Raw genomic sequence first — 26,338 nt, 5'->3', positions numbered from 1 at the left:
CTCAAGTAGCCTTTAGGAAAGGTTTGCTGGTAAGATGTGGAGGCCTCAAGGAAGGTGATCTTTGAGCCTCCACGGTAGGGCGCTCAGCAAAAGGAGCCGCGAGGAGCAGGTGTATGAATGGCACCTATTGCTTTTGCCATCTCCGAATATTTTTTTATTTTTTCAAACATCTGGTCAACCGGCAGCCCAAAGAAATGTTGACCAATGAACTGCAGGTTGAGCAAGGTTTGCTGGACTTCCAGTTTACAGCCAGAGATATGGAGCCAGGCGTTCCTGCGCAGAAGGACACTGGAGTTGAAACCCCGCCAACTGAGCAGCAGTGTCTGTGGCATGTAATGTACAGCAGATGATTGTGTTAGAGGTTTACTTTCCCTCAGACAACCTCCTAGCCCCTTTTCCTGTGCTCCTCAAAGATACTGGAGGCGCTCCTCCATCTCAACCCAATTGGCATGGTTATATTTGGATAGCAGTCCAACAGAACTAGCTATCTACCAACAGTTGGCTGATTGCGCATCTACACTCTTACCTGCCTCATCTATCCATTTGCTCTCTTAATCTCATAGAGGGGCATCAGAGATAGCCCTCTTATGGGCAAGTAGTGACAACTAGAATTAAGTGTGAGCTGGCAACGAATGTATAGGGAATCAGTAGGGGAAGATTTTTATTTTTTGTCCACCATAGGTGTAATGACCCTTGAGTGGATGGGTTAGTGAAAAATGTCAGGGGTGTGATGTAGCATGGGGAGGTACTGGGTGGAGCGGTGGGTGGATGACAGGGTCTCAAAAAGAAAGTTCTCCTCCAAAGGCTCAATGTGTAGATCCACCTAGTGGAAGGAGGCAGCCATACCAATTAGTTCATGGTAGTACATAGAATAGTCAGAAGTGTAAGGACATGCAGGGTAAAGGTCGGGATCTATTTCCCCAGGTGGATCAGCATTTTTGTAGTCCCAGGGATCACCCTGCAGAGGAGTAGCTAAGGTATTCCCTCCCTCACACCTCCCCCTGCTTCCCAAGTCTGAGTGAAGTGACCCTTGTGGTGTATAGGGAGATGGGTAGCCTGGTAAAGTAGGTGGGGAAGGTGAACTCTGTGGAGCAGGGGGAGGTCGTGGGAGAATCACGGGCAAAAGGCTAGTAGTCTTGTCCATTTTCTTGTGCTGCTTAGGTGGAGGTGGCAAGTCTAAGGCATCCACAAAAGAACAGCTGACACTTGGACAGCTGAGCAGCAGGTCCTGGAGGGCGAGTGAGAATCTGGCTCCAGTGGGGAATCTTCTGCCGAGCCTCCATGTCCTCTTGGATTTTGTGAAGGATTGGCTTGACAGTACCCGAGCTACAGCCAGTCTTGGTGGTCAGCATCATGGCTCTTGGCTCCAAAACAGACTTGGATTTTTTGATGCTGAACGTAACTGCTCAAATGGTCTGGTTAGCTTCAAGGCAGACGCAGGTGGTGCTAAAGCAGTTGGTCTCAATGATTTCTTCATCCCAGAGCTGGCCGTTGCGTCCGAAGGTGGTGGTCCGTATACACAATTGTCTGAGGACAGTGGTGGCAGCCCAGCTGCCCGGCTCTGGTGCTCCAGAGTGGCTGGACGCCCCTTGGAAAAGGGCTGCCCACCTTGCAAATGATGTTGACTGGATAGGGGTACCACACACACACAGATGGCTATGCTGGTAGAAAATCCTCCATTTTCCGATTGGAACCACAGCGGTTGTCGGAGGAGAAAACTTACTCATCTTGGCAGATGGCTGTGGGTGGTGTTCCCCATCAATGTCCTTGGGGCCAAAAAGATACGGGGTGTTGTCTCTGCCCCTATGCAACATTTGGAAACGCTGATCCCAACTGCAGTGGAGGATTATCTTAGAGTGGAAGGAGCAGAGAGCATTGCAGGCAACCTCGTTGTGCTCGGGAGACAGAAATTACAGACCCGATGGTCGCTCAAGGCTATTTAGCTTGGCAGTGAGGAGAGTAGCCAAACTGCGCCCGTTCACACACTGTGGAGGCATACTGGGGGGATGCGGGCTAGAGACCGAAGAAGGCCCCAAAAGGAAAAGGCCCATGTGGGGCTAAGGCTGACCGAGGGTAGCCCGGTCAAATTTGGGTCATTGACCCAAGACAAAGAAAGAGCAAACGATAAAGAATCCATAGAAATGGAGGGAAGGAACCCGTGTAGACCTAACAGAGCACCATGATGGTGTCGAACCGGAGCACCGGCCTGAACCAGACAGCAGAAAGAAAACAATGTAACAGAGTCAATGACCATGCACATTACCAGCAAGTAGAGAAGTCACAGTACCTTGTGATTCAAAAGACTTCTTTGGAAAAAAAAATAATAATCTACATGATGGCAGGAAAGTGCACAGCATGTGCAGCTACAACCACATGCCTCAAAATATATTTTATATATATATATATCATTCATTTTGCTCATCCAACACTTTTTAAACAAAGTCATTAGGTTGAGCGCACAAACAATTTGACCGGTTTTAAGTATTGTAGGCTTTTAACCACACCCACTGCATGCCCATCACTTTCACTCATTCGTAGGCTTGCCTTTAAAAAATCCTTGGTCATCTCATTGGTAAATGCTTTGCGTTTGTCCCTCCTTGGGGCGGTTTTGTTACCACCTTGCAGTTTCCCCTTGTTACATGGATAACTGCACGACTGCCGATATGATGGACTGTGTGGGAACTTATTTTTCCTTTTGTGTCTCTCTTTCACGCTCATGCAGCTTTGAATCGGCTCGCTTATGTCAACTGTTTTACTTTTCAGTTCAATTTATGTGGCAAAAAAAGAACTGCTAGGAATTTACAACGCAAATAGCTCCAAACTTGAGCAAATGCTTGTTTTTGGTGAGTGGTCATGGTGTGATAAATAACCTACTAGAATAAATTGTAATGAGCAACACTAACTGAGGCACTTGGCTGCTGGAAAGTGGATACAGAGACTTGTAGCATGCGACAGTCCCACTTACATTTCACCGCCTAGGCAGACCAGAAAGTAGATGAAGATATTTTCTCCAATGAAGCATGAAATTAAAATGAACAAACAAAAAAGCAAGGCAGGATATTTCTTCCACAATTAATTACATTCTTCTTCTTTTTAGCAAGGTGTGAACGAATCTACTTAAGAAAAGCAACCCCTCCTTTAGAGGGAAAATACAAAAGAATGTATTTCCATACAGTTTCCCCATAACAAAAAAGGGAACCAACAGAAAATATAAGGCCTGCAATGTCCAATGTTTTTAAAACAGAGCAGGTTCTAAGGCAGAAACAAGCCCAGACGTGCTAAACAGCTCACAAACCATTCTGCTTCGGTGAATTCCATGTGCCCGTTCCATAAGACTTACCAAAAAAAGCCAAAATGTTATTGTGTAGCTGAGGCAAACCCGTTGTAACAAAGGTTACCAAGAATGTAAAAATAATCTTAACTGCAGTGGTCTGGCACTGCTCGAGATTTAACGGTTATGTGTCCACGAGGGGTTTTCCATTTGTGTTAAACAGACACATAAATGAATGTCAGCTTTTGAATTTCTTGGCATCGCAATTTGTATTTCCTGACAGTGTTAATGTAAAATGCATTAGCACTTGGGCACTTAAGGAGCTGGGAAGGAGGAGGTGTCGCCGGTTTCATCAAGGTTTGGACTGAGCTTGCTCACTCGGGCTAGTCTTCTTAACTAATGATCAAGTAATTACGTTAAAAATTCCCAATCAGAGCTGACGAAGCCATTTGCAAAATCAAATTCTCCCTCAGGAACAAACAGCTTTGATCCACGAAAAAAACGTGCCTGAATGAGCGTATATCTGGTTTACTTTAGTTAGTTTGGATAATTTCACAGCATTATGCTTGGTTCTATCGAAAGGAAAACACAAGGTTAACAAGTTGAATGCCTTCAAATGACTCAGCCACTGGTAATCGTTCAAATCGTCTTTGCAGTTCTTCTGTCACCAGACAGAGACCAGCCATAAGGAAATCAATCTTGTTCCTGCTCCAATGAGAGTTCAGCTAGGTACCGTCTACACATGCATACAAGCAATCGCACACTCGTGTTTGTTAAAAAGACAGGACTTCGGAGCGCAATACCCAATATGATACAAATCTGATAAGTATATTAATAATTGTCTATGGCTGTGCTTTTCTTATGTTCTTTGTTGTATAATTTGAATGTGCTTTAATCTTGACTACAACATGAATACATTACCTACAAGTGCCATCTTTTCTAAAGATCAAGTACAGAGTTGCTGGACCACATCCGCTAGTATGGTCATGTGAAACATGAAACATCAAAAACGATGTTGGCTAATTTAAATCACAAGTAATTTTTTTGATCTTTTCGGTTGCTTAGAAAAATACTAAGCTTGCCAAGTTGTTCATAGCCATCTTTGTTCAGTCTTTCGAGTTTCCCACATATCACTGTTGCTGTAAGACTTAAGAAAGTCACCATATATTTTCCCATCTCCAGTAGTGGTCACCAAACGAAGAGGATAAATGAACCCATGTCACTACTGGGAAAATAATAAAAGGCAGATAAAGGTCTAAACTCTTTAAGGTGGCAAGGCCTCACTCTATTTAGAAGATAAAGAAAATAAGTTAACTCGAAATTAAAATGTATAAATGAACAGGTTTTTAGGTGGGGGGGTTGGGTTAAGCACTTAAACGTGCTTACACGAAACATAACTCAAGTTCTATCAGATAGAAGTAATGCAAATAATTATTGGTACATATTATGAAAAGCCACATCCAAGCAAAAGGCATATTTTACCAAGCATCACTCCATTAATGGATAACCTTGAGACCATCCTTCAGCAGCAGACAACATTTTTTATTACTGTAACAAAATGTCTAGCAAAACCGCGCCATGCGGAAAATACGGCATTGCTGCCTGGGCACAGCATTAGCCCCGTTATCAATAAAAGCAGAGGAGCGCCAACACAGAGAACAGATATTATCTGCTAGACAGCAACTTGATGCTCCTATAATGCCCATCTCTACACAGCACAAACCCTGGGGTGGGGGGGTCCTGCATGACCCAAATCCCCAAAACATTTGGCTTATACGTAATATTAGTTCCTAGATTTGTACACTTTCTCACGGGACTAGTCTAGCAAGTCAGCTGACTATTCCCCCCGTGAGCAAATGTCAGTTCAGATTGGTGCCTATCTCTTTGACAATAGAAATATGAACATGGTCTTCGCATTTGCAACAGTTCCTCAAGTATTCGTGCAGAGTACATGCTGCTGAATCTCACCCCAAGGCACCTCCGTTTCTGCATTAGGACAGACGACGGACACAGTGTGCAGCGCCACTAGCTTTCTGATTTATTCCTGGTGCAAATTTAGCTTTTGCTTACATAGTTTCTGTTAAACTACTTCCTTGCTTTGCGCTTGAGCCAATGTGACAGTGAAGAACAGCAGTAGAGTTCACCGGATAGTGGAAAAAAGGGCACACAATTTGGACCAGAAAAAAAACAAATTTCTTAAATGTCATAAGCATGGTTCAATGTTCATGCCTAGAAAGATATTGTGAATAAAAAACAGACTGGTGAGGAACATAGATGCATATGGAATAAGGTAACGTACAAATCACTTTTATTCAACTATCTGTAACATAAAAAGCAGGGTGGACTATCACTGAACATATGAAAAAGGCGTCTAAAATTCACAAGACACCAACGTGAAGAAAACGGACATTTTCAAACATAAATCACAACTAAACTGATTGGAAAGGCCGACTTGTATACCCATGACACAAAAGCGGGTCCTGACTACACAGCCGGTGACAAAGAAAAAGCAGCATTGCTTAGATGGTACACTGGTATTTGCAAGGGATCAGGTTAACAAAATTGTGACTACTCAAAGGTAGCCTTCATATTCGTTTCACCAAGTCATTTTAATACCCATTTACACACGCTAACTAGATTAAACACACCTAAGCTATAGATGGAGGATTTGTTTACTCAGGGAACCCGAATGAGGAAACAAAACAAGAAATTGCCAGATACATTCAGAAAGACGTCCTTTCCCTCAAATTATCATTTTATAAAGCGATAAGCATATAAAACTAGTAAGTGACACATATTCATTAGTCCATGGCTATACAGCATATAGTCACCCTTCTTGCAATGTCCACACATTGTAGAAGAGGGGCGAGAGAGAGAGAGTGGAGAAACAGCAGATGGAATGAGGGTATTGAGAAATCATTAAACCCTTTCCAATGTACACTCCATAAGTGCTTAACAATTCAGGGCCTCATTTAGAACGTGGAAGGGAAAACTCCATCACAAACGTTACAGATATCCCGTCCGCCGTATTACGATCCTATTACACCCTACGGAGATCATAATACAGTGGCCAGGATTATCGGTCACATTTGTGATGGCGTACACTCCATCCACCAAGTTCTAAATCAGGCCCTAAAAGATGATATCTACCAGTGACATGGGGTAGTTGCCGAATGAGAATATGCACCTTAGTCTTCTATATCAAAGATTCTCCAAATCCAAGCCCCTAGATCCAGCTTTTCCTTCCATGAAAGGAGTTGTACATTTATTGAGGTGTCTAGATCAGATGAGGTTTTCTCTGCTAGGATTGATGAGCAACAAAACAGCTCCAAAGATCTCCTTATTGTTTATGAAACAGTCTCATTAGTCAGGCCAGTAGACTGTTGTGCCCCACGAATGCCACATTAGCCCTTCGGGTTTGCAAATCTACAAACCCACAACCATTAACTTCTAAACCTTTGCTTGCAACATCTTCAGAGAAAAAGGTGTTTGGGAAAACCTCTGTCTGGAAATCATTTACGTAACTTATGTAATCCTCCATGCTGCCTTTACTATAATATAGTTTTCCATCAAGCAGTGGAGCAGAACTATAGCATTAGTCCAGTCCAAGATGATGGGTGTAGTGGATTCCTACGACTGCTTCCCAGTCTAGATGGGTCCTGCACTTCCTGTGATGGCACTTCGTGTCTTTTGTATAAAAAAAAAAAACAATGCTGAATTATGGAAAAGGTGAGCTGCAACACAGTAAATAGTATTTTTCACTGGGTTCTTCACCCTTTGCATTAGATATTTGTTTCATGGTTTTTCCTCTGGATTATCCTTGAATTCAAAAACTTTTAGGTTTTACTTCCACAGAGTCCTGAGGTAATTATGTATGGATAATGTTCTTCAAACCTCTTCTTCTGGATGATTTTTTGGAGTTGGGTCTTGCCTCCTTTGCAACCTTTCTTGAGGACAGCTGATTACCACACACTGTTTGCTCTTCGTAGGTGGTATCATGCCTATAGAAAAAGGCATGCCACGTCAGGCAAGACAGAGTCCTCAGTCCAGTCTTAAACCTGACATACGGGACTGTAGCCCTCCTATTTTTTAAGCTTTCCCTGGAGGAGTCGTCCTTTTCCCACTGTAGGGCATAACCAAAGTAGCATGGATATCTCCTGAATAGCCAGTTTAGCACATCCAGGAATTCTAATGCAGTGCTGGCTGTGCCCATGAAGCATCCAAGTCATTATTGACCAAATTAGAAAATGTCTTTTACACATATTTCAGTAGGCTTATAACTGCCATTCTGGCCAAATCCCACAAGACATGGGCAGAGCAGTCTTGTAGGCATGCGCCATTCCCTATAAGTTTACTTGCAGCAAAAAACATCAGGCCAAAGGAGTAAAGTAATTTAAACTCCATGTTCTAGCATAGCATTAGCGAAGGCACTAGAGTTCAGTTTGAAGGATGAAGTATGAGCGGGGGATGTGAGGACAAGAACTTTGATTTATGAGACCAAGACTTCGGCATCTGGAAAATTTCTGTGTACTGCTGGGCCTAAGAAGGACTTTGCCAAAGAAGCAAAGACTGGTTCCATTGGTACCTACTTAACTGAAAACAAGCTCTCTGCAGCTGATAAGACAAGGCAGCAGTACTTCCACAAATATGTTTGCCTTTGGCTCCTAGGAGAGTTCAGGGTACTAAATCCTTAATCAGCATGTGAAAGTGGAGAACACTTTTTCTGTCAGGGGGTGAAAGAAGTTCCCTTCTGGTGAGGTGTCGAGGCCACTGGCATTCTGTAAGTCCAGCTATAGGTCAGCATAGAAGTAAAAGAGAGGAAGCAGACTGTCAGCTTTCTAATCATCTTTTGTAAAACCATAATCCCTAAGTGGCATGTTTATGGTGCCCGAATTAGATCAAAACAGCAACTCTATCCTGACAATTGTTGTGCCCAAGAAGGATATTGATCATCGTAAGCTCAGACATCGCCTTTTGAGAGTCAGTTTAGAGACCTGTAGCTATGAAAGCTCAGAAATCTGCATTGTGACTGGCTCCCAAGGCGGAGGCATGGATGGTGATGGATGGGCTGGTGATAGTGCTGTGGTCCGGGTTTCCCTTCTTATGCACCAAGGAAGGAGCTTGTAAATATGTAAAGTCAGGAGACATTGGTCTCAGAGCCACCAGAGTTGCGAAGTCCAAAGGAACGGCTCCATCCTTTTGGAGTGCCCCAAAAGGGACTAGACCTGTCCTGAAGATATCCAACATAGCTATGTAGAGGGTCTCAACCTGCACAGGGTCAGCAGATGGAGCAGAGAATTCCAGATGGCTCTTTTGAAACTTTGGATTTGCTCTGGGGTGATGAAGATGGTGTCCGGGAATGGCATCATGACTTTGAACAATCCAAGGAAAAGACCTTTTGCTCTTAATAAAAAAAAAAGCAATTTCTCATTCTTCCGGTGCTCGTTATACATGGGACATTGTACACCATCTAGAGACTTATCTCTAGGGAAGTTTCCCCTGTATGTACAAAGGTACAGAGTCATCACATTTAGCATTTTCTCTTTCAGTGGAAAGAGATGTAAGTACTCAGGATAGTGTGGTGTTCTATATGGACTCCCATTTACGGCACATGCAAACACTGTAACTGAAGTCATGAGTTGATCCTTTCAGTCTCTTGGATGGTTCTGTGCCGAGAGACAAACTTTCTAAAACAGTTCTAGGCTTTTTCTCAAATGCCACTTGAATATGTTTTCTTCCATTTTGGAACATAATACCTCGTAGTAAGCTGAGTTTCCATAATCATTCTCTTGGCACAAACCAATTGAGTGAAGAAATAAGAACAAGTGTGACCACTCTTCATTCTAAATGTATAATACTAGATTATTTCTCCATTGCACTGGAGTTATAAAGAGGATGTCTTCACCAGAGTGAGAAACATATTTTATAAAAGACCAGTGTCTTTCCCACATATCGGCAGCCAAAGAACAGTTTACATTGTGAGTAGTGTTGTTCATTCCAACCTTTACACTACGTTCTTGTCAGCTTTACAAGCAGAACTCAAGGACATTTTCTTCAAGAAAGACTATTCATTTCTAAGTGACTGAATAAAGGACGGACATTATCATAGCTTATGTATGCCTATATTATTATAACTTGTGTTGTTTATTCTGCTTAATAACCTATATGTTAACCTAGAATGCATAGCCTCCACAAGAAACCAGGTGCCTTAACTAAATAGAATGAGACACTAGTTTAAATTCTGACTTACCAGGTCATAAAATATTCTCACTGTCTATGCTCAAAGTACTCACACACTGGAGAAACATCTTACCTCTGCATTATTTAAAAACTGGTTACAGAAATCATCTACTTTGTCCATGAGATATAACCTATATAGAACATCAGTTTTTTTTCTGAGGACATGAAGTTGCCACAATATTAAGGGCTAACCAGAAGCTTAAAACCTAGAAATTGTCTTCCAAATGTCCCAGAGAGGGTATTTCTCCGACATGATCATCTGGGAGGTAACTTAGCTTCAGGTATTAAACCTGTGGCTGTGAAAAACGATACATAATTATTCAATAAATTGTGATTTTTTTAATTTTTTTATACACAGACTTTTTAATCAACCAACCCATGAAACCATGAAATCCTCATTTAGGAGACCATAAACAACAGAGCTAACGAGATTTGCAAGCGAGCCAAGTATCAGGAACCCATAGTCCAAATTGCCTCTCTCTGGGCTTATTCAAACTATTTGAGTGCCACCTGCTTTCTGTAGTTATTTGCTGAGGCAGAGGTGCAAGTAGGCCGTGTTGGTGTCTCAAGCAAGTTGACCAAGTACCCTGGCAAGGTTCATCTGCAACGTCACCTCACTGAAAAACAGACTATGGAATTAACAGAAAACAAGCACCTTACTCTGTGAGAGACATACATCTCTGATGGGAGATCAGTAACATATAAATTAGATTAAAGTTGCACCCAATTTGAAACAGCTGCCCTCAGAATATATTCTTCAAGGAGCACAACAAACTAGTTGGGGGATGTAGATGCTTAAATGTTCGGCGTTGGGGAACAGAATTTGAGCACGGACAACTACCTCAAAGCCTAAAACCTGAACCACAGAGGTAAATTTGTTTCTGTGAGACACCTCTGGCTCTTACTATGTAGCCTGGAAGAGGAGCAAGGCCGCCCTGAAAGAAAATGCATTTGGTACATCTGTAAAAACGAGCCAAACAACGTTAATGTTAAGAAATAAAGAAATTACTAAGTCAGCCTGAAAGGCAAACCTGTAATAAAACAAATGTCACAAAATAAAAGAAAACTGGATCTTGTGATTAAGCATTATAAAGGAATCAAAACCATCACAGACAAGTACTGGAAAAATGTCCCACGCAATTAAATGAGAAATGTTGACTATTCTGACGCACCATCTGTGGCCTACACCTCAATACACATGGTCAGATTGAGGACTGGACATTGGTACTACAGAAAGTTTTACTTTTACACTTAGACACCATATATGGAGGTTAAAGTTTTTCTGTTGACCAAGAATGGGAGCTACAGCTAAAACATCTCAAAGCTAGATACAATTTGAAAGATGTCCCTCTGTAGATTTAAGCTTCGTGCCAGAAAGCTTGGGTGGGGGAAATAACTCAACCTGGAGCCGTCAGGGTTATGTCTTTTGCTGGGAGGCTATCACAGATAGTCAACCGCTCCCCACATCTCAGGACTTTCGGACAGCTTCACCCTCAGGAGAAAAGGTAGGCTTCACTGACTGGAATTTGACCCCATTAATTGATCTGGTGGGCAGGAAGGTGGGACGTCTCCAACAGAGAAGTAGGGAATTGTTTGCTCTTAAGATCCAGGCAGATTTTCACTTCAAATAAGCCACTTTAAAACAACGAAATGGTTACTTACCAGAAGGAATAGTTTTGCAGCTTGAAGAGTTTTCTGGAATCACATGCTGTGCATTATTCCGCAATCTAGTGGTTTGGTCCAGAATTGTCCTTTTCTTTTTTTTTTTTTCTTCCTGTGTGGGCATCTTCAACCAACATTTGGCAGTATGTCCATCACCTTGTGTAACTTCAGACAGAGCCCCGACTGTGCTTGGTCACCATCTTCAGATTCTTTTTCTTCGGTATACCTCCTTGTTCTACTCTCTCACCTGGTTGAAATATGGCCTATTTTTTTTTTGAAGGTGGGTGGGTCACGTGTAAATCCAGAAAACTCTTCAAGCTGTAAAGCTATTACTACTGCTACTGCTAAGTAACCATTCAGTTTTGAAGCACGGATCCTTTTCTGGATTCACATGCTGTGCATTAGATTATGTAGCAATATTCTTTCCCATAGTATGGCTGGGTTGAAATGTGGAAGTGTTAACAAACAGGTGTTGAAGTACACTTTGTCCCGTCTGTGTTTCCTTGTTCACTATCCATACAATGTTTTGCATGTTCCTGCCAAGCAGATTGCCTCCACTGGTACGTTTGCTGGCAACGACAGTATTGCGCCCTGTTCCCGTGGTGAATGGGCTCTTGGGCATGTGGGCAGTGTTACTGCTGTCCTAGAATAGCAAGTCTGTATTGTTTCCAAAATCCATCTTGAAATTGTTTCCTTTGCATAACTTTTTTTGTTTCATGCAGATAGTACATTAAAGTCCTCCTTACAACTAAAGTGTGTAGAGCAATATCTCTCTGTGTCTTCAGCTCTTTAAAGAAAGATTGTAGCCGAGTCTTTGGTTAACATGTAACTGGGTTATCACTTTTGGCATAAACTGTGGATTAGTTCTGACAACCACCTTGTCCTTGTGTATTTGCAGATACTGTCCCTGAATTGTTAATGCTCTCGCAATTCGAGTACTCTGCGAAGGGATGCAATTCAGATTAGCAACGCTGTCATGAGTTAATGATTTTAAATCTGTTTTGTGTACAGGTTCGAGGGGCTTTGTCATTAACTGATGTAGCACAGTATTTAGGTTCCATAATGGTGCTGGAGCTGATCTTGGTGGAGAATTATTTTTGTCCCTTCTAAGAATCTCTTCTGCACTGGGGATGTAAACAATCTGTTACTAGAAGTGCCCCTGGTGTAGGCTACTATAGCTGTCAAGTGTTCCTTTGGGAATGCATAGGTTAGACCAGTATCTAACAGATGAGTGAGGTATATTAAAACAGTTTTCCATCTTTTCCTTGCCTCCAAATATCTGTTGTTGCACCACTAAAGGTATTTCCCCCTTGTGCCTCATTGCATTTTCGAGTAGTGGCCCTTCTTGGTTCCTTCAGAATTTCCATTGTTCTAGGCAGTAGCCTGGGGTCTCCAAATTGAAAGTATTCAGGAGCCATGTTGCTAGGCTGAGTGTTTCTGGCTCCCAGTGGTACAGATTCCCCTCTTGTATGGTTAGCAGATCCTGTTCTGCTTTGATTGCCATGGTTTGCCCACCGGACATCTGTAGTAGGTCTGAGAACCAGGTTTGTGTGGCCCATCGTGGTGCAATGAGGAAGAGATGCATCCCTGGTTGTCTGGCCTTTTCCAGCACCTTCGGTAGTAGGGGTATTGGAGGTAAGGCGTAAGCATATCTACCTGACCTGTTTATTGACAAGGCATTCTCCTGTAATTGGCTGTGGTGAAACCTGGAGACAAAGTCTTGGCGTTTTGCATTCTTTACTGTCACCTCTGCTTTTTATTTTCCTGGAAGGTGAACTGTTTGAAGTGTGATCTTCTGTGGTATTGCCCATTGCCATGTTTCTTGAGTTGGTTTGCTCAGGGTGAATGACATTGTTCCACCCGGTTTGTTGAGGAAGAACACAGTTGATGTGTTGTCTGTTTTTATCAGTACAGTCTATTACAATACAATACAGTCTGACCTGGGATGTACATTTGGAATGCCTTTAGGGTTAGCAAACGGTTTTCATTTCAAGGTTGCTGATATGTTTCAGTGCATCTGTGTTGTTTCATTGTAACTGAACCTTCTTGGTTGTCTGTGTGCACTACCCAAACCTTGTGGGAAGCATCCCTTGTGATTGTCACCATTGGGCTTGGTGTCTTGAATGGTCTCCCCACTGTCACGTCCTTGGATTTCCACCATTCTGCTTCCTTTTGTATCTTTGTTATGAAAACCACTAGATACTCTCACCTCCCAGTGGCTTGTGACCATTTCTTGCAGATTCATCACTGGAAAGGCCGCATGTGCAGTCTTGCATGTGTTATGAGCGGTATGCATGATGCCATCATGCCCATTAGTTTCATGACTGTCCTCGCTGTCAGAGACTGCCCCTTCTGGTATAGGAAAACTTAGTTTGTGATTGCTTATACCCTCTTCTGTACGAGATACACTCGGGCTGTCCTTGCATTTAGTGTTGCTCCCTGAAACATCTTTTCCTGTTCTAGTGACAATTTTTTGTAGTTTATTGAGAAACCCAGACATTGAAGTGTTGAGATCACTGTTCGAATATCCTTGTGACATTTTTTATTTTGATAGAGCCTTTCCTAGCTAATCCTAGAAGTATGGGTAGACACGGATACCATGTCTTCTTAGGTGTGCTGCTACTGTGGTGAGGCTTTTTGTGAAGATCTGTGGTGCTGATTCTATGCCAAAGGGTAGCACTGCGAACTGGTAGTGCACCTCGTCTAAAACAAATCTGAGGTATTTTGTGTCTCTTTGGTTCATTGGGATGTGTAGGTAGGCGTTGTTTAGATCTAAGTTTTCCATATAATCTCCTTTCTTTAGAAGAGGTATAACCCCTTAGAATGTTGTCGTCCTGAAGTGTTGGGTACTAATGAATTTGTTTAAGAATCCGAGGTATAGGATTGGACTGGAGCCTGTTTTGGGGACCAAGAAGTAAGGAGAATAGTTTCCCTTGTTTCTTTCCCTTGTTGGTACCCTTTCGATGGCTTTCTTTTGTAAGAGTATTTTCACTTGTGTCCTTAGCTGTAGCTGTATGATCTATTCCCCTCAACATTTCTTGGATTCTGGGGGAATCTGCGGTGGTTCCTTGATAAGTTGTACCCATTGTCTGTGGCTATCACATTCAAAATTCATTTATCGGAGGTGATTTTTTCCCCACTCCTGTGGGTACTTTCTTATTCCATCTCCCACTGGTGTTATGTGGAGGCCGATGTTGATGGGTGAGTCATTTGCTCATTGCTCCTCCCCTCAGGGAGATTGTCCTTTATCCTTGCTCATGCACAAAAGGGTCATGTAGCTGGATGTTGCCACTGTTGGTAAGTGGTCTGCTGTGCAGCTTAGTGTGAGTTGCCTTGCGGTTGGCTGCTGCCCCAATGAAAAATGTGCTCTGCATGTGGGACTTTAGGCTATGCTTCCTCCCCTTCTGAATGCGCCTCTCTATTGTAGAACCCCCACTGCCTTGGTTGTTTCATTGTCCTTTTAAGTTATTGCAAGGACTCAATGACTGCCTGGCTGAACAAGCATGTCGATTATAGAGGCCTGTACCTCTAGTCCGGATATCCCGAGCCAAGCATGCCACCTTAGTTTAGTGCCTGTGCACATCTGCCTGCTGGCAGTGTCTGCAGTGTCTAATGCAAACTTCAAGCAAGTGTTTGCAATGTTTTTTTCCTTCTTGCATCACAGCCTTGGCTCTTTTCTTATATTCCTCTAGCATATGTTGCATGAGGGAGTCCAACTCGTCCCACTGCTGGTATTCATTATCTGTTTAATAGGGTGTTGGATTTGGCAATTTGCCACTAGGTTGCAGTCTGTCTCTATTGTCCTGCCCACCAGGTTGAGTCTCTTGCTCTCCTTTTTAGGTGGTGGGCCTGTACATGTGTAGGCATTGTTTTGTTCTCCTTGCGGTTGTCACAATTATTCAGTCCCCAAGGGCGTTTCCCTGGATGTAATCAGAGTCCTGAGTCAATGGCTTGTACTTTTTCTCCTCTCTTGATGATACAGCCTTTGCAGTGACTGGTTTACTGAATGCCTCCTTCCCTTGGTCAAGTATGCTTGGCAGCATTGGTAAATACAAGTTCCCCTTGGCTGGGAGCATTAAAGTTTCTAGGAGGAAACAAGAATCTCCTTTTTCCTCCTCTAAGTGGACACCATAGGTTTCAGCAGCCTTTTTCCTGAGGCTGTTGTCGAGGGCTTGGTCATCGGGTGGTGATGGCTTTGAAGGATAGTTGCCTACTCCTTCTAGGGAATAGGCATTGAGGTCTTGTTATGAGTCCTTGTTGAAACCTGTTGTCTCTTTGCTCCCCATGGAGTTCGTAGAACTCTACCTGCTCCTCTTCATGAGGTGCCGGTGTTGCTGGGGCCTCCATGGCCTTCAACCTTTGTCGACGTAGAACTCTTGGAAGGAATGTTAAAATCCTCCAGGGACTCATCAAACTCCTTCTTTCATTGTTGGGCAGCAGCCTTCTTGTTTTGTGTTCAATCTCGAGTGCTTTTTATTCAGCATCTAGCATCGCCAACTGTCTTTTTAAGCATTGACATGTCTGTGGCATCCAAAACTTTAGCATTCTCCCTCGTCCCTCTCGACCGGATGGTGTAGTCGAGGATTTCAACATTGCCTTGCCTTCCTCAGTATCCCTTGGTCAGGCTGAGGCTCTTTGTGCTTCGGCTGACCTTCCGTCAACAACTGCTTAGACGCTGAAGCTGCCTTTTGGGGTTTACTGTCAGAGGGGCTTTGGGTCAGAGCCTTTTGGTGGCTTTGTTACCCTGACCTTCTTTCAGCCTTCGATTGGGTCTCTGCCGCTTGTCTTTTTCCGCATCTGCCCCATAGTTCTCAACATCAGAGCCTTCTCCCTCCTCAACGTCGTCCAGTTCTTCGCTTAGCAGGTTGAGCTCCTTCAGCACAACTTGTGGCTTTTGGGTGCTGGCCATGGTAGTGTTCCATCCTATGTCACAGACCTACCTTTAGGATCTTGGGTATGAACGCTGCACAGGCATTGCAGTCCTGGAGGAAGATTAAAAAGGGTCCCCTTTTACTCTTGTTGTCATCTTCACTTGCAGTCTTTGGCGAATTGTTCGAATTTCGATCAAATGTAAAAAAATTCCAAAAACTTGCCAGAGCTCCTATGTTGCTTCCATACCCAAAGGTGGAAAAAAGAATCTGAAAATGGCAACTATGCACAGGAACATCCAGGGCGCCATCGGACATCACACAAGGGGGTGGACATACCACCAAAACGGTGATCGACGACCCCCACACACAAAAAAAAAAAAAAAACACGAGAGAAAAAGACAATTTTGGACCCAACCACTGGATGGCAGAATAGTGCACAGCATGTGAATCCAGAAAAATGAGATTTTTCGTTAAAAAAACAAAACAAATTTAAGCCAAAAATTATCCAATAATGATACCCAATGAGCATGCAGGTCCAAAACCCTTTACCGTTGGAATAAAAACAATACAATGTGCTGCAGCAGCAGGATGTGGTGTGGCACAGTGATTATACTGGCGCTTTGTAGATTTATGAATACATTTATAGAATACCTTTCCACAAGATTCCTTGCGGTGCTACCAGCAGTGAGCATATTACGATAGTGCTGCGCTTCGAAGAGTACCAATATGTTGTAAATGCAAGATGCACTTGTTTATTTGAAGGGAAACAATAAGAAACTGATATATATGTGTCACCGCGAGACAATATATATGACAGACGTACTAGCCAGGCAAAGTCACCTTCACAGAATTCATTTTTTACTATACTTGTTGCAAAAGATTTTAAGAAAAAATAAAGGTTACAAGAAAAGAGAAAAACGTTTGTGCATAGGGGACATAGTAATAAAATGTTCAATTGAAGGATACTAACCTACACATTCCGCTAGGGTGATCTGGCGAGCTACTGTTCTTTGTACCAGGAAAGGAAGACCAGAACCACTGCCTGAAGTACAGGAATGATCTAATAAATCCTGCACAGAAAAAAAAGAAATACCTCTAGTTGGGTTAAAAAAAACCATTTACATTGTAAGACATAGTTCAAACTACACAAATGCTTAAGTACATTTCAAGAAAATACATTTTAAAAATGTACTGATAACATGCAAACAGTTCTGCTAATTTCGTCTTTGTGAATAATCAACATTAAACTGTTGATCAAACTGTAGGACATCAAAATAACTCATTCATCCATAGTTCGCATGCTAGCAGGAATGGCAAAAGAGAGCTGGAGATGCATAAGGAAGAATCCATACGTTTTTCACGCTGCTAGAAGCATCTAGTTTTTGCTACAGCAAGGAAACCACAAAGGCGTGAGTATTCACCTTAGGAGCAACAGATGACAGCAGGTAGGTGAAAGATCGCATTTCCTATCATACACAGTAAAATGTGAGTAGGCTGTTCTTTCCATAAAAGTTTTTCATTTTTTTTTTTAAATGTAGCAATTAAAAATATACCTTTGTTGAATAATTATCGGGGCTAAAAGACATTTTTTAATATAGGTCTATGTATGTGTGTGTTGACAATTCTATGTCAGGACAGGAGGCGAGGATCATGCCATCATTCTCCACTTTATTAAATAGCAGCTAAACATTCAATAAAGAAACTACTATTTCCATGACACCTTGGGAACCAGAGTATAATAGAAACAACCAATAGAAACAGGTAAGTAACAACCAATCAGGTACACATAGTCCATAATATAGTCCACTGTCTGTTTCTCCACTTACTCTTTCTTTGCTGCTCGTAGCTGAGATAAGTTTACATTTTCACTCTCGTAACGTGTTTGAAGTTTTTCTGTGGTTTAATATCGTTTATTTCCTAGTTAATGTGCTTTTCAGAAGCGTCTTTATCACAGGAAAGTTATTGCTCCTTCACAACCGTTGCTGTCCACTGGTGCAGCTCACGCGGTGCTCTAACGCCACTCTAACGCACCCGTTTCAAACACTCGCACTCAGGGAGACGTGCTGAAACAGACGCGCAGCTGCGGTTTTCTCTCACATCAAGAGCGAAGCTGCGCATCAATTTCAGTCAGAGCACCAATCTCCTCTGAGCTTTCCCATTGAATGGAGAGGGACGCCCCTTCTTTAGAAGGGTCTGTAAATAAAACCATTGAGGTTCTGGACACCCCGCTTTCTTTTAAAGGGGTCGTTATTGCTTTGAAATTCTCAACACCTGCAAAGGTCTGTAATTGGGCAGATGTGCCCTTGTGGTACACGTGCCCAGGCTACATTTCCCCTTTTAAAAAGTTTTGTGCACCTGGGATGAAGTGTACTGGGCTGAGACTCTTACTAGTGTGACATCACACACTTCAAAAGTTATTAAGCTGACACCCAGCCTTTATTAATATCAATCAAGGATTCTTTATCCCTTATGTTTGCTAATAATTATTTTATTGCTTTAATTGTAACCCCGCAACTAAATTAAGATGGATTTGAATGATGAGGAGGAATTTTCTTTTACACTGTAAATGCGTCTATTCACAGAGCAGTTTCTGAAGCTATAGGTCCTTTTGAGGACAGACTGTTTCAACAAATCGCACATGAGTGTGCCAAATTTAAAGCCTCTGGCTTAACTCCCTCAGCTCCTGCTCTTCCCTCTAATGATTTACAGTCTGCATCCATTGGCGCAAATTGAGCAAAGGGTCGTCGCAAAGCAAGAGTTGATCACAATGTTTTTGATTGTGTAAAAATATTCCCTTTTGTCCCAGGTTGATCCCTCTCTTTCCAGAGATTTTTCAGGTTCTCTGTCCGTTCAACCTTATTTTCCGTCCATTCAATATACGATTCTTCTGAGTATTTGGATGATGATGCTGTCAGTCCATCTAGACCTTGGCTTCCTTCTTCCTCTCAACCTTCTCTTCAGGATTCGCCATCTGAACTCTCAGATTTGTTGGATCCTGATGAGATTATTCATCCTAGGCCTTCCGAATGGGCCTCATCCGACAAGGTCGCGACTTATGTGGGTCGCATCCAGAATCCATCGAAGAAGGAATCCTGTAATTGCCTCAAAGCTCAAAGCCCCCGTCCTTCCTTGTTAAACAAAGTTGCCATAACTCCAGAATTAGACCAGACAATGTCCACATTCTTACAAAAATTAATGAAAGGCCCTAAGAAGGGAATTGATAAATCCAGGCGGGCATGTCAGGATAAACTTCTGGATGTCCTTGGCCCTTTAACAAAAATCCTGGACATGGCCGAGGATGCTAAAACCTCGGAGCGCTAATTTCTCCCAAGATTCTTTCAGGTTGGGCTCAAAGTGCTATTATTTTGGGCCAATGCAAACAGTGCTCTTTCTACTGAGCGTCAATACTCCTTGGTAATAAAAGCGGATTCTAAGCTAGGAGTCCTAGCTGATTCCGAAGCAGGTGCTGTGGCTCAGGGAGGATTATTTAGTGAACCATTTACGAAGGAACTAGGGAAGTTTGGAGATTTTTCCACCAGGGGAATATGGTCTGCGGAGTAACAAAATTTGCATATAAATTGTCTGGAGCTTTTAGCTGGTTCCTTTGCAGTCAAGTGCCGGACCAAAGACTCAATTCAATTGTGAATGCTTGTATTTCACTCACTCTTCTTAATGAAGTAATTGCTACTAAGAAAGCAACTTTCCAAGAGAGAAATTTTGTTTCTTTTACACGTGTAAGTTTGAGCTTTTGTTGTCTCTGAACGCACTGTCTATCACATATGTTATCTTATGTATATTTGTTTAGGTAAAATAAGCCTGGTTCCACGCCATAGGCTTGCAGCTGGTTTCTTTCCCTAACTGGGGCACTGTATTCATTATAATTGTGTGTTCAAATAACTAACTGACCTCGGCTGTGGTATTTTGGGGAGGGAAAGGCTGATATCTATACCTTTGAACCACGTAATCCTTTGAAGGGTCTCAAGAATGTGGGGAGTCAGGCAGCTGCAGAAGGGAGGCAAGGACAAGGCTGGGAATGGAACCAGTGTGTGGAAACTGATTAACTCCTTAAAATATCTGTATGACGTATATCATTAGTTACACATTTTATGTATCCTTTGATGTATGAGTATAAATATCACTGTTAAACGCTTTATGCCAGCACACTTTACTTCGGGCCTGGGATGCCAGTGGTAAACCTGTCCTCTTTGCTGCAGCAAAAATAAACAGACCTTTGGTCATTGATTTTTCACTCCGGCTCTCCGTGTCAAAACTCCTTTGTAAATGCAATTGTAAGTATCTGCAAATATGTGCATTTGACAATTTGGCGCCCGAACAGGGACCTTCCAGTGGATATCTTCAGTAGCTCTGTCACGAGACGTGCTGCCAGTGGGGGGACGCCGTTCCGGAGGTGTAGATTCCAGGGGCCCCTGCACAAAGACTTAGTTTCAGAAGCAGCTGCATCTTATCCACCGGGCAGGTTTCCCCCCCGCTTTCTCATGATGTCCCAGCGAAGTCCCTGAAACATCGGTGTTTATTTTGACGGATTAGTCTGACACGGGCGGCCGGAGAGAAATCCAGGAAAAAGCAGATAGTCAGGTAAGACTGTTCCTCGCTGGCTATTTGTCTGCTTTAACTTGCATTTGAGAGAATAATTGTTTTTGGATAACTTATCATTTTGGGAATGATTAGTTCTTGGTAAATTTGCATTTGTACAAGGTACCATTTGACAATTTGTATTACATGTGTTTTTCTTGTTTGAGTAATTTGCCCAGGCCTGGAGCAATTTGTAAGTTGGTAAATATTTGAAAAAAGGGTTTTTTTTTTCTTCTTCGGTGCACATTTGAAAAAGGTTTTCTTTGGTGCACATTTGAGCAAGGGTTTCTTTGGTACATGTTGCATTTTGAAATTTGGTGTGTGTGTTGCCTTTTGAAAATTTAAAAGTTAGATATGGGAAATAAGAAATGTTGGCAAGGGTTATGTCTTTGTTTTCGCCGAAATCATGTGCCACGTTTAGATAAAAGGCAACCGATCCCAAAAGAGGGAACACCAGGGTGGGACATGTTAAAGGATTATGGTTTAGAGAACAATTTGTATAATAGTATATGGCGCAGATATACTAGACATTGTCCTGACCTCCAGTGGCCAGAGGATGGGTCTTTTGATTTAAAGAAACTAACCTACCTACAGGAATGTTTGTTTCATAAAAAGGCTAGACAACATATGTTTGAGGTGTACAGAAAATGGGAAATGGAAGCCAATAAAAGAAAAATTAAATCAGATAAACTGATAGAGAGGGAAAATAGGAGAACCATTATGCAAAAGGCCGCCCTTTATCACCAGTCCCAAACCCAGAAAGGGATTGAATCTGAAGATAGAGTCCATAGGGCTCAGGTGGAGGGAAGTTATGTATCAAAGCCAACAGAAACCAAACATGCATTAGAGGAAGATGAGGTAATGCTACAGCTATTAGATAATAGCCCTACTGCACCTCCACCTTACACACCCCCTGCAGTAGCCCAACCTAACATGGGGGCACCGCAACAGCAGCAAGGGCAAGGACACAATTTGGGAAATCCAGGTGCACCACTACAGCAGCATGTGCCACAACCACCACAGCCTCTAGCCCAAGCTACCCCAATAGCCCAAGTCCTAATCCCTCCACCACTTGCCCCACCACTATCAGCCAGCACTGCAAGGTTACAAATAATGTCCCCTGCCCCTAATACCCCAAATGGACAACGCCGACAGTGCACAGCCTTACACTCACTTTCACCCATATGGGGCACACCTATTAAGTCGATTTCGCCCCCTAGTACCCGCTCCACTATTGGGGATTGGGAAAAACGGGTTATCAAGAATCAGTCAGAGAACTGGATGTCAGATCCTATTTACACCCACACCGATATTATGGACACAATACAACAGATGTCACATTTTGGACAACAATTAGCACTGCTGTATATGATTGAAAAATTAGAGAAGGATTGGAAGTCTTGTATTACAGATTCTACCCCTCTCCCTTATGAACAAGAATTAAACCAATTATGGCGGGACAGTAGGGCTTGTATTCTTGATAGTAACAGCATAAATGAGGGAGTACGCATTTGTGTCATAGCCAGGGAAGATGTTCTAAATAGATATGACAAGGGGTACCCAATGAGGGAAGTGCACCCTGATATGCCCACTGCAGCTGCAGTCGCAGCAGCAGCTGCCGCCGGACAACCAGCTCCCGTGCCGGTGGCCCAATTTGTTCATATACCATGGAAAAGGGAGGAGGTAATGGCTATAAAGAAAGATTTACCAGACCCTCGAAAGAATCCAGCTGGATTCTATCGGGACCTTAGAACTGCCATTTCCACCACAACCATGACACTCAAAGACATTGACTATTTTTTTGGTGTTTTATTGGGTCCTGAAGTTTGGCATAAAATTAGAAGAGTAGATGATGCACCTACTTTGGGAAATACATGGGGGGGTTTAGAAGCACGTGAAGCACAAAGGGCACCAGGAACCCTGCCGCATCAGGATATTTTAGATTTACCTAATCGGATATTGACTAAGTTAGAAACTGTTATACCTCTTCAGACTGTGGATTGGGGAAAGCTTGCCACTTATAAACAGAAAATAGGTGAAGATGTCCCAGATTATTTTACTCGAATTGAACAAGCTTTCATAGATTTTAGCGGTCAAGACCTCGCCACCGTAACAGGTGTCACACTATTTGTAGAACGCTTTGTTAATGGCCTTCTACCTGAAATATCACAAAAATTAAAAGCAACAGAGAGTTCGTGGATGACGAAGGGACAGGCAGAGATTTTGCAGATGGCGCAATACTATGAGAGCAGGTACAAGGAAGAATTAGAAAAGAATGAGAAGTCAGTAAAAGAATTGAAGAAAAAGGTATTATTACAGCAGGCATACCCTCAGCGGGATACAACCCCTCAGCAAAGGGGTGGCCCACCAAGGGGACGGGGAAGGGGTCGAGGCCGAGGTGCATCTGCACCACCCCAAGACCGCCGATTAAATATCAACCAATGTGCCTACTGTAAGCAGGATGGACATTGGCGTGATACTTGCCCATTACTGGAAGGAAGACAAAGTATGTCACTTCATAGAGGGAACGCGGCAGGTAATGCACGAGGACGAGGAAGAGGTAGAACTGATCAGAATTCGCAGAATGAGAATCAGGTCCCGCGTAACACTAATATTTTTGACAATGCATTTGAACGACAATATTATGCTGATGATTTCTTTTCTGACTCCTACAATTATTAGGACAGCCACAGACAGGGCCAGGGGCGAGTAAGTATTCCTGTAGATCAAAATGGTCCCTACATTGATGTAAAAATCGAAGGAGAGGGCCATAAGTTTCTTCTAGATACTGGTGCCACCAGAACATCTATTGCACATTCTGCAGTCCCCGGGGCTCCCCTGTCTGGGCTTCATACCACATCAATTGGGATTTCTGGAATCCCCGTGGTGAGCCCCATCTCAACACCTATGAGAGTAACTGTAGGCCCATTTACAGTACACACGCCACTCTCTTTAACATCAGGTTGCAATGAAAACTTGTTTACATTAGATTTGTTAAAGAAATTAAATGCAGTTATTCACTGTTCAATGGATGGTGTCTATGTAACTATGGATAGTGTTTCCCCAACTCGGTGCATGTTCTCACAGGAATACGACTTACCCCCAGAGCTACAGGAAATAGACCCTCGCTTATGGGCCAAAGGCAAGAATGATGTAGGCATTATGGATATCGACCCTATTGTAATAAAAATCAAACCAGGTGCCCGGTTACCTCGTGTTCCTCAATACAAATTACCTAAATCAAGCGAAAAAGGGCTCAAGGCAGTCATATCTGATCTTGTGCATGCAGGTGTCATAAAGGAAATAGTGAGCAGCCCATGTAACAGTCCAATCCTTCCTGTTGTAAAGAAACAAAATGATGCTAATAGATTAGATGGTGAGCAATCATTTACTGATAACACAGTATATCGATTAGTTATTGATCTCCGAGAAATTAATAAAATAGTAATTCCCCAGTTTCCCGTGGTCCCAGACATGAATAGTCTTTTCACCATGATCCCACCCTCTGCGTGTTTTTTCACCGTAATCGATTTGAAGAATGCGTTCTTTAGCATTCCAATTGCCGAAGAATCTCAATATTTGTTTAGCTTCGCGATTTTTGGTAGATCATTCGCGATGACAAGAATTCCACAGGGATTTGTTGAGTCCCCGAGCATATATAGTCAATGTCTTAAACGTCAATTAGACCAATTCAATCCACCTACAGGCTCTGCATTGTTGCAGTACATGGATGATATTTTAATTGCCTCAGATTCCATGACACAATGTAAGACTGATACTGTTGCATTATTACATCATTTAGCACCTCTGGGCCATAAGGTGTCCCTTCCAAAATTGCAGTATTGTAGAGAGGAGGTCACCTATCTAGGACACCTCCTCTCTAAGGAGATTACATCCAGACAGAATTAAATTGGTTCATACAATGACTGCACCACGCACCCCTTCTGAAGTCCGAGCATTTTTGGGATTTACATCTTTTTGCAGACAGTGGATTCCAAATTTTTCACTTATAGCAAAACCATTGACTGCTCTGACACTTTCAGATGTGCCCTCTCCTGTACCTTGGACTGACAAATGTGAGGAGGCTTTTCAAGAATTAAAAAAGGCGATGTGCTCTGCTCCTGTATTGGGTAATCCGGATTACAGCAAACCATTTGTTTTATTTGTGCATGAAAAGCATGGCTGTACATTGTCTGTTTTGACACAGGACCAAGGTGGGAGACAACGCCCTTGTGCATACTTCTCTTCCACCTTGGACACTGTGGCGCAAGCTTTGCCTACTTGTCTTAGAGGAGTGGCTTCTGCAGCAGCTGCGGTGAAACAAAGTGAAGGGTTTGTTGGTGGCAATCCGCTCACTGTGATGGTTCCTCATGCCGTTGATATTTTGTTAAACAAGACACAGACGCAGCACCTCACCAGTGCTCGTCTAACGGGTTACGAATTAACATTGTTCAGTCCAAATATTACTTTGAAGCGGTGCAATGTCTTGAACCCAGCTACGTTACTACCCCTCCCTCAGGACAATGTGGAATTTGATCATAATTGCATTTTTGCCACTGAGGAAGAAACCAAGGGACGGGTAGACTTAACAGACACTCCCCTATCTGACCCACAGGGAGAGCTGTTTGTAGATGGGTCTTGCTTCAAGTTACCAGATGGTACGACCACTGCAGCCTATGCCGTCACCACAGTCAAAACAGTGGTTGAATCTCATAGAATCCCGCAAAATTCGGCACAGGCTGCAGAATTAATTGCCCTCACCAGAGCTTGTGAAATAAGTGAACATCTTAGTGTTAACATCTACACTGATAGCCAATATGCGTTTGGAGTAGCTCATAATTTTGGGCGACTCTGGGCGAATAGAGGCTTTATCACGTCACATGGCACTACCATTCAGCATGGCAACTTGATTGTGACACTTTTGACTGCTCTCAGCCTGCCCCGTCAGGTCGCAATCATTAAGTGTAGTGCCCACAAAAAAATTACTGATGATATAGGACGAGGAAATGCTTTTGCAGATGCTACAGCGAAAGCAACAGCACGAGCACCATTTGACAATGCATATGTTGAGAGTAGCATCAAGGGAGAGCCCCAGTACGAAGTATTAGAAAATACCATGCAGTGTGTGAGAGATATTCAAGCAGAAGCAACAGCAGAGGAAAGGGAACAGTGGGAGAAGAACGGTAGACTAGACAGTGAGGGTTGTTACACAGATGACACAGACAGAAGAAGATGGATGTTACCTAATTGCTATGTACACGCTATGGTTACTATGGCCCACAGTCCTGCACACATCAGTGCCCAAGGCATCAAGACAACTTTGGACCATGTTTGGAGTAATCCTCTGATATCCAAAGCTGCTAATAATCTGGTTAAAAGTTGTATGGTGTGTGCAGTGCACAATGCAGGAAAAGGGACCCCTACGCCCCCTGGCCACTTTGCCCCTCCTGATCTCCCCTTTGAAGCTATACAGATGGATTTTATCCACATGGAACCGTGTAACAAACTGAAATACGTGTTAGTGGTAGTATGCATGTTTTCAAAATGGATAGAGGCCTACCCATTAAAAGACAATGGTGCCCTCTCTACCGCCAAAATATTACTAAAAGAATATTTTCCTAGATACGCCTTGCCACGATTAGTCTGGAGTGACAATGGCAGTCATTTTTCTAATGAGGTAATGGAGAAGGTCTGTACCGCC

General features: G+C 42.8%; 1 protein-coding gene across 4 annotated transcripts in view; it reads right to left on the bottom strand.

Moving 5' to 3' along the window:
- Window positions 1-26,338, bottom strand: part of ACVR1 (activin A receptor type 1) — a 397,514-nt gene that overhangs the window by 149,151 nt on the left and 222,025 nt on the right. For all 4 annotated transcript variants that reach the window (XM_069225144.1, XM_069225147.1, XM_069225148.1 and 1 more), the window contains one exon: window positions 17,015-17,114. In XM_069225144.1, the coding sequence (XP_069081245.1) occupies window positions 17,015-17,114 (100 nt within the window). The remainder of the gene's footprint in view (window positions 1-17,014; window positions 17,115-26,338) is intronic.

This window comes from Pleurodeles waltl, chromosome 3_1 (assembly GCF_031143425.1).
Source record: "Pleurodeles waltl isolate 20211129_DDA chromosome 3_1, aPleWal1.hap1.20221129, whole genome shotgun sequence".
Classification (NCBI taxonomy): domain Eukaryota; kingdom Metazoa; phylum Chordata; class Amphibia; order Caudata; family Salamandridae; genus Pleurodeles; species Pleurodeles waltl.
This window is presented reverse-complemented; position numbering and strand designations above follow the sequence as displayed.